This window comes from Ptiloglossa arizonensis, chromosome 4 (assembly GCF_051014685.1).
Source record: "Ptiloglossa arizonensis isolate GNS036 chromosome 4, iyPtiAriz1_principal, whole genome shotgun sequence".
Taxonomy (NCBI): domain Eukaryota; kingdom Metazoa; phylum Arthropoda; class Insecta; order Hymenoptera; family Colletidae; genus Ptiloglossa; species Ptiloglossa arizonensis.
In genome coordinates, this window is record NC_135051.1 from 8,767,985 (window position 1) to 8,778,899 (window position 10,915).

At 35.3% G+C, this 10,915-nt stretch overlaps 2 protein-coding genes across 12 annotated transcripts; one reads left to right on the forward strand and one right to left on the reverse strand.

Moving 5' to 3' along the window:
• The first annotated feature begins 946 nt into the window (after positions 1 to 946).
• Med (Smad/Smad4 homolog Medea) lies at positions 947 to 7,530 on the forward strand. 8 transcript variants are annotated; one of them, XM_076310381.1, is made up of 12 exons: positions 947 to 1,191; positions 1,263 to 1,469; positions 1,573 to 1,721; positions 1,804 to 2,083; positions 2,267 to 2,524; positions 2,994 to 3,134; positions 3,353 to 3,538; positions 3,604 to 3,777; positions 3,843 to 4,097; positions 4,176 to 4,457; positions 4,533 to 4,663; positions 4,738 to 7,530. In XM_076310381.1, exons 2-12 carry the CDS (start codon positions 1,403 to 1,405, stop codon positions 4,816 to 4,818), a joined length of 2,004 nt encoding a protein of 667 aa, XP_076166496.1. In that variant the 5' UTR covers positions 947 to 1,191; positions 1,263 to 1,402; the 3' UTR covers positions 4,819 to 7,530. The 8 variants fall into 8 exon arrangements, with proteins under 8 accessions (XP_076166496.1, XP_076166498.1, XP_076166499.1 ...); XM_076310383.1 differs by having other exon boundaries at positions 3,380 to 3,538; XM_076310379.1 differs by having other exon boundaries at positions 948 to 1,191; positions 3,350 to 3,538.
• Positions 7,531 to 8,582: 1,052 nt separating this feature from the next.
• On the reverse strand, positions 8,583 to 9,972 carry Mrps26 (mitochondrial ribosomal protein S26). 4 transcript variants are annotated; one of them, XM_076310392.1, is made up of 3 exons: positions 9,757 to 9,972; positions 9,306 to 9,631; positions 8,583 to 9,217 (listed from the first exon to the last, which is right to left on the reverse strand). In XM_076310392.1, exons 2-3 carry the CDS (start codon positions 9,548 to 9,550, stop codon positions 8,776 to 8,778), a joined length of 687 nt encoding a protein of 228 aa, XP_076166507.1. In that variant the 5' UTR covers positions 9,551 to 9,631; positions 9,757 to 9,972; the 3' UTR covers positions 8,583 to 8,775. The 4 variants fall into 4 exon arrangements, with proteins under 4 accessions (XP_076166507.1, XP_076166506.1, XP_076166505.1 ...); XM_076310391.1 differs by having other exon boundaries at positions 9,306 to 9,555; positions 9,632 to 9,972; XM_076310390.1 differs by having other exon boundaries at positions 9,719 to 9,971.
• Positions 9,973 to 10,915: the final 943 nt, after the last annotated feature.

Sequence of the window (10,915 nt, forward strand, 5' to 3'; positions counted from 1 at the left end):
TTAAATATCTTGCATTTAATCTCTAACATGTTTCGAGTTTGGAACATTTCGATTGTAAATAAAGATTATGAAAAAGAATACTTTCTTTCCAAATAGATACACCCTATTTTTCTAATTTCTAATATGTTAAAATAAAATTGTTCGTAAGTATTTGGATCTTAATAATAAATTCTTCATTTGTATGTTTGTGTATAATTTTTAATCGCAGTAGCCAGCAAGTAGAACTTTATTCTTATTTTGTTGATTTTAAGCGCACCATCGACATTAAAACGTGTTCGTTCTTTATAATAGAATAACGGAAGAGGATAAACTGTAACATTACATATGTTAAACGCACGTTTGTCATATCAAAGTTGACTATAATTTTCGAAATTATTCGTCGAAATTAAGTGACGTGTGTATGTAGTTGTATTTCAATAATTAGATAATCGCTAAATGAAACAAGGTGTTCGAAAGTCGCTAGGCTCACCACCACTAAAACCATGCAGATTCAAAATGGAAAGGATAAGGTTAATAAATTCAGGTATACACACAATTCGCAACCCTCTAATTGGGGTTAAACATTCTCAACCTCCATATGTCGTCACAACCTGTACTCGTGAGAGCTGAAAAGATCAGTCCCGGACTAACATAAGGAAAATGTGGATGAATAGCGTCGAATAATTTTTGTTTTTATTGTTAATCGCAAACCTTACGAAGAACTTGACTGACTAAAACCCGTCTTCTGACTCGATACAACATGCAATTTTTTCCAGGGTCCTTGAAGCATTGTTTTCGTTTCAGCCCCACTTATCAACCTACTGTTTGAAGTAGTAGAGAGAAACCAAAACATAGGTCAAAGTCAGAACGACGCAGTTACACAAGTAAGTGTTCTCGGTGTATTCGATACGGTATATACGTGTAATACATGAAAAAGGAATAGATTAGACACAACAGGACGCGAACGTTGAAACTTGCGCGTATAGTCTGGCGCTTTAGTCGCCTCGCCAATCGTGCAAGTTAGACACTAGAGACAAGTACGGTTCTACCAGGTTCTATTACTGATGTCGCAACAACTCAATCTAACCTCCTGAAAAAAACTAGCAGCGTCCTACTCGAAGTAACTGTCAGTTCACGGTACGTCATCGTAAAGCGATTCCGTTAAGGTTATTTCGCGCATAACTGATTCATAATTAGTTCGTCACTGATAAGGTTCGTTTTTTGTGTGTTAATATTTCATAATCGATTACCTTTGGTTTTGTTTAACTGTTTCGCATTTTCAGCGAATCCACGTCCACGACACATGGCTAACAGATCGTTGCTAGATGGTAAATCATAAAAATTTGAACACGTCGAAGCCAAGGATAAGAATAGTGTCTCAATCGGAAGAATTGGAACGGTATTCGCCACGGCTTTCACAGAGATGGTTGGATTGGCGGGCGGGGGAGGTCATCTGTATCCCTCGCCCCCAATGCAACCTAATCCAGAGTGTAAGTTCTGATAACAACACTTCTTGTGAATGCACGAAATTGTTATATTCATTTACAGCATTGTTGATGCATATATTTGTACCGTGTAAATATTTCTATACAGTGAGAGAAATGACAGGAATCGCTCCTAGTGCCCCGACTAGTGCAGATGCCTGTTTAAGTATAGTACATTCGCTAATGTGTCATCGACAAGGTGGTGAAAGCGAAGGATTCAGCAAGCGTGCCATCGAGTCTTTAGTGAAAAAGCTTAAAGTGGGTATTATTCTTTGAATCAATGTATTATGTTTGGAAATTTAAATAGAATTCTCTAAATAATCCATGCTTTTTTTGTTAGGAAAAACGAGACGAATTGGATAGCTTAATAACTGCTATCACTACAAATGGAGCACATCCCAGTAAATGTGTCACAATACAGAGAACTCTCGATGGTAGGCTACAAGTTGCTGGTCGTAAGGGTTTCCCACATGTTATTTATGCACGAATCTGGAGATGGCCAGATTTACACAAGAACGAATTAAAACACGTCAAATACTGCCAATTTGCTTTTGACTTAAAGTGTGATTCTGTATGTGTAAATCCATATCACTATGAGAGAGTTGTATCTCCTGGCATAGGTATGTCATGAAATATATATTTTATTTGTTTCCTTAGTGAGATCATGTGCTTCGATTGAAGTTATTTTCATTGCATTATTTCTTTGCAAAGCTTCTGTGAATTCATTTGTAGCACCATAAGTGTAAATGATTTATTGTTGTGGCCTTGGTGTATGATGGAATGGGTTGGTTTCCCCCGCACAGACCCGTTCTTTACAGACCTGTCTGGGCTGACTCTACAATCAGGAGTAGGCGTAGGACCAGGTGGTAGATTGGTCAAAGATGAGTATTCAGTCGGTGGTGGAGGAAGTGCAGCAGCTGGAGCAGTAGGATCTGCAATGGATGTTGATGGAGAAATGAATCAAACCATTCAGCATCATCCACCTGCTCAACCCACTTCATCTAATAACACTCAATCGTCTCAGCAAACTTTTATACCAGGCCTAACACCACCTAATCCAAGTAAATAAAATTTGTTACTTCTTTTTTAATGATTCTTATTGTCCATCACGGGGATTTTCTACTACAATGGATTATAATACATTGAAATTCCATGTATTTATCGTATATTTGTTAGTAATTTAATTAAATAAGATTCTTAAGTTAAATATCTTAGTGTTTCAATTTTCTAATCTTTCTATACTATTTCTGTAATTTTTAGTTGGTAAACATATTACAGTATATAAGGTGTGTTGATTTATTTGAAAGTGAAGCATGTTTATATGTTAAAGATCCGATAATATTAAACAATACACTAAAACGTATAAATGAATAAAGCTTTGCCATTATGATTGTAGATTATCAGGTGGTTTTATTTTTTTTCTTGCAAAATTTTTTTTATTCATATTGCTTTGTTCGGTATTACTTTGTGTTGCTAGTTCTATTTCATTTTAGCTTTATTCTTTCTTTTCCCTTTTGTTGTTTGGCACAGCTAGTGGTGAGGGTATGTTTGGCAGTAATGGGGGAGGGAATAATGGTGGTAACCCCCACAATAAATTGGACGACAATAATTGCCCCAGGCAAACCTGGATTCCTACACCTCATCATCCTACAACACGTAACATTCATCATCGTACGTATATAATAGGATGCTTCTTTATATTCTTACTATTTTCTATCTATTGCCAATTACTTTTTGTTGCTTCTTGCTAGATTTGCCGAAATTTGTAATAGTCTTCAAAATCATCTCGTGTAATTAATTTCAGAGTCTCTGGACAAAGTTTGAGTATAATTGATATTTTGTGTCATGTTGCCTGTATTGTGTACGAGTTACATTTGATTTTGCAGCAGTAGTACATCCAATGAGTCACACCGTAGGTAGCCAACAGCAATCATTGAGTACATCGAGTGGGGGCAATGCTGCACAAATGCTCAGTCCTTCGCAGGGACAATCTACCGAAGCATTTTATGGAACTAACACACCTCCTCAAGACCTTAATCAACCTCCAAGTGTCGATGCATTAGCAGCATCTTTAGGTATATTATTGTACTTTTATTCGCGCTATTGAATAGTCATATTTTTCAATTTTATTTTCTAATAGGTGAAGGTCAGAGCTCTCCTGTATCACCTGTACATATTCATCATCCGAATGGATTTCCAGTTGGTACAGCTGCCTACAATTCAGGAGCCCCACAGTGGACTGGAGCCAATACTCTTACATATACTCAGAGCATGCAACCTCCAGATCACAGACATCTTCATCCTACTTCTTATTGTAAGTTAATAATAAGTAATGTTTCGTGTTATTGTAATAGCATTGTAACTTACATCTTTTTCCAGGGGGTGGTCACGGCGGCGAAGTAGGTGGAAACATTGGTGGTTTACTCTCTACACAACCAGCACCTGAATATTGGTGTTCTGTTGGATATTTTGAATTAGATACTCAAGTAGGCGAAACGTTTAAAGTAAGCAGCGGTTGCCCTACCGTCACTGTCGATGGATACGTCGATCCAAGCGGTGGTAATAGATTTTGTTTAGGAGCTTTGAGCAATGTACACAGAACGGAGCAAAGTGAAAAAGCACGTCTTCACATAGGTATATCTAACTGACATTCATTTTTTTATTGATTATTGATTATGATAATCAATTATTATACTGTCGTAATGTTTTTAGGAAAAGGAGTTGTGTTAGATTTAAGGGGTGAAGGAGACGTTTGGTTAAGATGTCAAAGCGAACATAGTGTCTTTGTACAGTCTTATTATTTAGACAGAGAAGCAGGTCGTGCACCCGGTGATGCAGTACATAAAATTTATCCCTCCGCATATATTAAAGTCTTCGATTTACGACAGTGTCACAAACAAATGAGAGGGCAAGCCGCTACTGCTCAAGCCGCAGCTGCGGCACAAGCTGCTGCTGTAGCAGGTCATTTGACGCATGGCGCACCGATTACTAAAAGTTTGTATTAATCTGTTTCCATCGTAGTTTCAATTTCATAAACACCATTTTAACTTAATTACTCATTTAACATAGGTCTTAGTGCAGCAGCTGGTATAGGCGTAGATGATCTTCGACGACTTTGTATTTTGCGTTTAAGTTTTGTAAAAGGCTGGGGACCTGATTACCCTCGACAAAGTATAAAAGAAACTCCGTGCTGGATAGAGGTATGAACGATATTGTTAACTTACACGTTCACATTCAAAAATTACGAAGTAATAAATTTGTTCATTTGGTACAGGTACATTTACATAGAGCTCTTCAGTTACTGGACGAAGTTTTACACACTATGCCAATCGATGGCCCACGGGGAATTGAATAATTTTATTTAATTTTGGATAATACATATGACACAAAAAAGACATCAGATTGCTACAAACTTCTGCATCAAGTGTGCAAAATGTATAAAATGCATACATATACGGTACTATGTGGTATTGTTAAAGATTTTGGGGGAAAATCAGCAAAAGATGTTGATTCGAATGAGAACAGTGCGAATTTTAAATCCAAAAGAAAACATTGGTTCGCATTGCTTGGGATTTTCAATGAAATTTTTTATATATTTTCCACACATGATTGGCCGCGTTGGATGAAATGTGTGCCACGGCCTTGCATTACCGTCAACGTACAAACGTTATGCAAAGGAAATATTATTTTTCTTTATGAAAAGTTATTTTTTAAGAAGAACGGAGTGCATCTAAAAGAAGAAGAAAAGGTAGGATGAAAGACTTCTATTTTAATAGGCAGTCGGTGTCCGATTAAAGAAAAAAAAAAAAATACATTTTCCATGGCATGGCCTGGTGAACTCAGCAAAATGCGTGAGTAAAACGTGATACTTTCGGAAACGTTAATAGTCATAATCTCGTTTTTTGAGATTAGCTTTGTAAGATAGCTTAACTGACATACATCCTACTTAAAAAAACAATGACAAATTTTAAGCTCAATGTTTATGTTGAATATAACAAACAATGAAAAAATCGATTGTAAATGTGTGCACAGTAAGAAGGTTTTCTAAAAGTGCAATGTGTTTCAAAGTACTGTCGGATAACTGCTTTAGTACGTAGATGTATCACAATAAATATTATATAAGCCATTCTATAACTGTGTAGTATCAAAAAAGGAAAATATTGGTAGTGTACAGTCGAGCGAAAAATCCAATAAGACATTTGTGCATAGTTAAATATTAATGGAAACAACATCACTGAGAAAAGTATATAATGTATTAGAGAATTGTATGTTTATTCTACCTGTGTTAGTTGTACTGGCAGTAGTTTGGTACTATGCTGTTAGAATAACCTTCTGTATTGTCGTCTATTTTATAATTTACAACCAAAAAATATCACTACACAAATACCTGTAATGTCTGGTTAATAATGATGTTTCATGTCTTGTTTTCTTTTTTTTTTTCTTAACCATTACTTTTTTTCAAAGAACATGAATTAATTCTGTAGTTAGTATTACCATAATAATTATTAGCATAGTTGTTGGAGACGAGACAAATCTGCAAGCGTTTGAAACGTGATACGATTTTGTATTTGAAAAATCAAGCAAGAACCGCTCATGTTTTTATCGTCTTAGCTCAAGATCAATTGTCTTTCCTCTAATCAACCATCGATATTACTACTATTACCATGTAGTACTTGTTGAATAATTATACTTACTGTTTACCAACCATTTTATTATTCTATATTTGATAATATTATCATACAAAGAAAAAATTGACCAAATTTGATACCTATTCGTATATACATATATGTATGCATATGTATATGTACGCAACAGACATTATCTTGTCTTGATTTATTGTAGATAAAGAGAAGAGTTTCCTGCTTGTTTTTACTAATTGATGCACACTATAATATTCTAAATTCTTGCTTCTTTGTTGTAATCGAGTAAAGATTATTTAGCTGTTTGTGTTCACGTTGTTCTTACATTTCTTTATACTATTCCTAATCACGATAAGTTTCATCGACACAAAGGCGAGTGAAATTTTGTATATATAAGCATGCCTATCAGCATTGTACTACAAGTAAAGAACGAGTTAGCCTCGATTAAGCAAACATTCAGTTATCGTCAGATGCTTTGTTCTTCTTGCTGCGTAAAGTTATGTATCATCTTGCAAGAAAAACCTGATCTAAAAGAAGTCTGTTGGCACCATTAAAAAGACACAGTCTAAGAGAAAAATGGAGAGACAAAATGAAAAATAAGGAGAAGTTCTATAGTAAAAGTAACAAAAGGATGTGCATTTTTTAACGAACGACAAAACGAAGAGTAATGTTATTGACTAAATGAAATTTTACCACAATTGTATTTTAACGATGAAATGCATGGAACGTTAATTCCATGGATTTTCTGTCCGTACCAAACAAAGGATATAGAGCTTACGTAAATAAAAGGGAAGAAATCGCGTTTAAGCATACCACCAAGTTCGCTTTAGAAACACATGTGCCATCATTTTCATACATACTGTACACAAAATAACGAACAAGTATAAGATTTTCTATGAATCCTATTTTTTACCAAACTCATGAACCGCGGATGCAACACATGTTTAAATTGTGATGCCTCGATACGTCCTAAATCCATAGATTTTACGAGATCCAGAAAAAGAAGTTTGTATATCTACATTAAGCTAAATGAAATGTATGCGAGATCGTGATGTGCATTGCAAAAATTTGTGCGTTAAAGCCAATTGTAGCGTTCACGAATAGACTTGATCCACACATACAACACAAACAATACAATACAATACAACACGTACATACATATACGTATGAAATAAGAAAAAACTCGATACACGAAGTACGTATAATCCAAAGCTCCGAAATTTGACAAGAGAAATTATTCTGCAAACGTGTTCATGCGATATTTTATCGATGCCTCCGAACAATAGTTTCGTACATATATTACAACCGATATCAAAGTGCAATAGCCCTGTCTCATGTCAAAGATATCATAGCTGATAGTTGTAAATGAAATGCCTATGTAACTTACGTTAACGATTAAAAAATGATAACGGTAATTTATTAAGGGATACTATACTCTAATTCTTTTTTTTTCACTTTTACCAAGATAGTCTACGCAGTATAACTTGCTATTTAAGGATTTTACCAATTTTCTTAATGTCACAGTCAATGACGAAGCCTATACTTTTATCGTTTAATATTCACTAGATAATTTGATCTTTTGAACCGAATAAGAATCGTGCGACTATTTATCGAGATTAATTTTACTTAAATTTTAGACATAGCGATCTATTCTAGTACGAGGCTTCGTCGTTAATTACAGATCTTGAGATTCAAAGACTTGTTCTTAAACCTTAGGGACATATACACAAGTACGTACAATAAATATCAGAGTAGAATTATACGTTTATCATTATTATTTGTAAAGATAAAGATTAAAGAATTACCTGTAAAGTAATATATTAATAGATTTTTTTATCAAGCTTTACAGACGCGACTTGAACATAAATTGTTTCATAGCATATAAATCTGTTCACGTGTCTGGAACATCAAGTCTTTTGAAATTCGATCGAAAAACAACAATTTAATTGTCATTGTCATCTTTTCTTTTGAACAAATTGTGTATATTTAAACCAAAGATATTTCGACGATACGATTACATCACGATACATTACGGATATGTACGAAATGTAAAAGTAATTATTCATAACAATTATGTCGCATACATAATGCAAGTAGAGTCACGTACGAAGATTTTTTAATCGTGCATTCGAACACAATCTTATTCAGGCATAGATTTTCACAGTGTGAAAATGTTTTGAAGTTACAATGTTTCAGCGAATACTACAGAAGTAAAAATCGTACGAATTCAGAACGAATACCTGTGATTATCGTTGATACAGGTAAATTATACACGATTTCTACTCGTAAGAGATTTCCGCACGTTTGTAAAACTGTACGACGATAATGCATTATTGGGTCGTTGAAATAAAATTTCTCTACATACGTGCTGTGTGTAAACCGTAACAATATGGTTAAACAGGCTATGAAATTAGGAATAGTCGATACAATGCCTGTGCACCATGTTGTAAAGCACATACGATAACAAAACCCGAATGGATGTGTTTATAAACTTTTTGTTATTGTATATTATAAATACATTATATTATATACGATCATTTTCAATAAACATATTCTGTGAATTAGAAATATTTACCAATTTAAATTTTATTATGAAAAAGTAACAGTCCAAATACGATTTGTACTCTTGCATTTATTAAAAAAAGAAAACTACTTTGGATATAAGTAATTTATTATAAAACTGGCACAGTCTCTTTAGCATCTTCCATAGTCTTTTCTGAATCTGATACAGTTTTAGATTCTGGATAAAAATTACCCTGCAGATCGATCGCGATATTATGATCTACGATAATGTCGAACATATTGTTAATAGCTTCGTCTATATTAGCTGCTGTAATAAACGTTTTAGATTGTTCTTTCACTTGTTTGATTTTTAAGTCGATCATGGCATTTATCTCCTGGTTTCTTTGTTGTTTTGCCTCTACTTTCTTCAAAATTTGGATTTGGCGTGCTTCATTTTCTTGCATCAACCGTTCTTCTCGTTCAGTAGCTATTAGTTGATTCCATGTTTGGTTTTTTTGGCAACACTCCAGAAAATGTTGTTCCTCTAAGTCTTTGACCATGTCAAAAGATTGTAGTTCTTTATTAGCTTCTTCCTTGCTGATTATATAAAATCTGACACGTGAGAATACTGTGTTACTTTTGACGTTACGATTTCGTGGTCGTACGAGTATTAAATTATAAGATTAAGTTAATAACATACCTCAAAGAGTTCATATAGGTTTTGTAATTATTATTTATACGTCGAAGTTCGAGGATTTCTTCCTCAGGTAGAACCGGTCTTTTCGGTACTCTAAACAGTTTCGTTTTAGCCGTGGGTAACCAAATTGGCTTTCTTTTCCATCGTACAAATTGAATACAAAGTCCATTTAATACGAAACGATCAAAACTATTTACATTTCGTATCATTAACGCACTCGTACTCGTTATCATTGATATTCCTATCATTGTTCCTAATTTATGTAACAATTTATCCTTTTTAAACAACGCATAATACGCGTTTAAAATACAATATTTCTATAAGAATACCTGCGAGATGAAAATTTATCTATATTAAACAGCACCATTAATTCGATGCACGTAAGGGGCACCGAAGAGAATGCGAACTCTATATACTTATTATATTATTTATCCTCGTTTCCTTCTCGACGTACTTAAAGTTGTTACGCGACTGAAATACTAGATGGCGTATTTAGCTTTATCGATTCAATTAACGTATTATATTTATTAAATGCGTATCGTTGCGTCGTGCACTCGTTACATCGTTGCATATCAATAGGCAAAGAATTTTGTAAAAATTGATTCGCAGGACTAACAATCCGTTAAAAAGTTAAGAAACGTAAGGCTGCCACCGCGAACGAGACATAAAGTAGACGTTCAACTATGTAAAATAACGATGGTTTCAAAGCGACACGTTCGTTTAAGAACGACGATTTTAGGAAGTGCGTTCGACCGAACCATCAAAGTCGAAAGTACTGTAACAATAAGTACGATTTCTAGATATGAAAAATTCGAAACACGCGCGACTAACGTATCCGTTAGATTCAATAATCATCGATAAAAATTTCAATCATTTACGATTAAATAATCCTCAGTTATCGAACATTTATCATTAAAGGCAAAATTCGCATCGATAAAAATGTTATCCGTGGTATTACCATCGACGAGATGTTACCACTGCGAGCGTACCCGGTCCGATGGCAAGTTATCGATCGTGTATACACTGCCCTCGGATACACGAACCCTGAACGACCGCAACCCAAGATACCGTTATGCAAAAGTACAACATCGTTTCACGAATCGTACGATCGTTCAATTACGACACTCTTTCCCGCGATATTTGGATCGTTGCGCGACATTTTTCTTCGTAACTGAAACGGTTATCAATATTTGCCCGGTATTTGTCGATTTTGTGCACGCGAATCGCTTATTCGGCGCACGATATCGTCGCGTCTCGAGGAATCGGTAAATTCGAATTCTCGAACTCGGTAGATTCGAAATTGGAATCTTTACGATCGGCTGCGCGTGCGATTCGGGGCTTGGCAATCGTCGCGCGATTCGCAAGATTAACGGAGAAACCCATCGCGGAGAGGAGTGAGTTCTCGTAGGTGTTCTCGAAGCACGAAGCTCCGTAGAACGAGAGAAGGTCACCAATGATTTCGAGGCTCCGCCTACCAAGCAGGGGTTGGAAGCAACCCCTAGTCGGTGTAGCCCGCGCAGGGCTGAATTCTATATCACGTTGTGGGCGTAGACGTACCGTAGACACAACCCCCGATGCATACACCCTGTCTTTTCACCGTTCACCGAGATCAA

Bases quoted from the DNA above. Each gene is read 5' to 3' on its own strand.
- Med (XM_076310379.1), top strand. From the start codon at position 1,403: ATGGTTGGATTGGCGGGCGGGGGAGGTCATCTGTATCCCTCGCCCCCA. The intron at 2,084-2,266 runs GTATGTCATGAA...TCCCCCGCACAG, and splicing joins AGTTGTATCTCCTGGCATAG to ACCCGTTCTTTACAGACCTG. The intron at 3,135-3,349 runs GTACGTATATAA...TTGATTTTGCAG, and splicing joins AACACGTAACATTCATCATC to CAGTAGTACATCCAATGAGT.
- Mrps26 (XM_076310392.1), bottom strand. From the start codon at position 9,550: ATGATAGGAATATCAATGATAACGAGTACGAGTGCGTTAATGATACGA. The intron at 9,218-9,305 runs GTATGTTATTAA...CTCACGTGTCAG, and splicing joins ACCTATATGAACTCTTTGAG to ATTTTATATAATCAGCAAGG.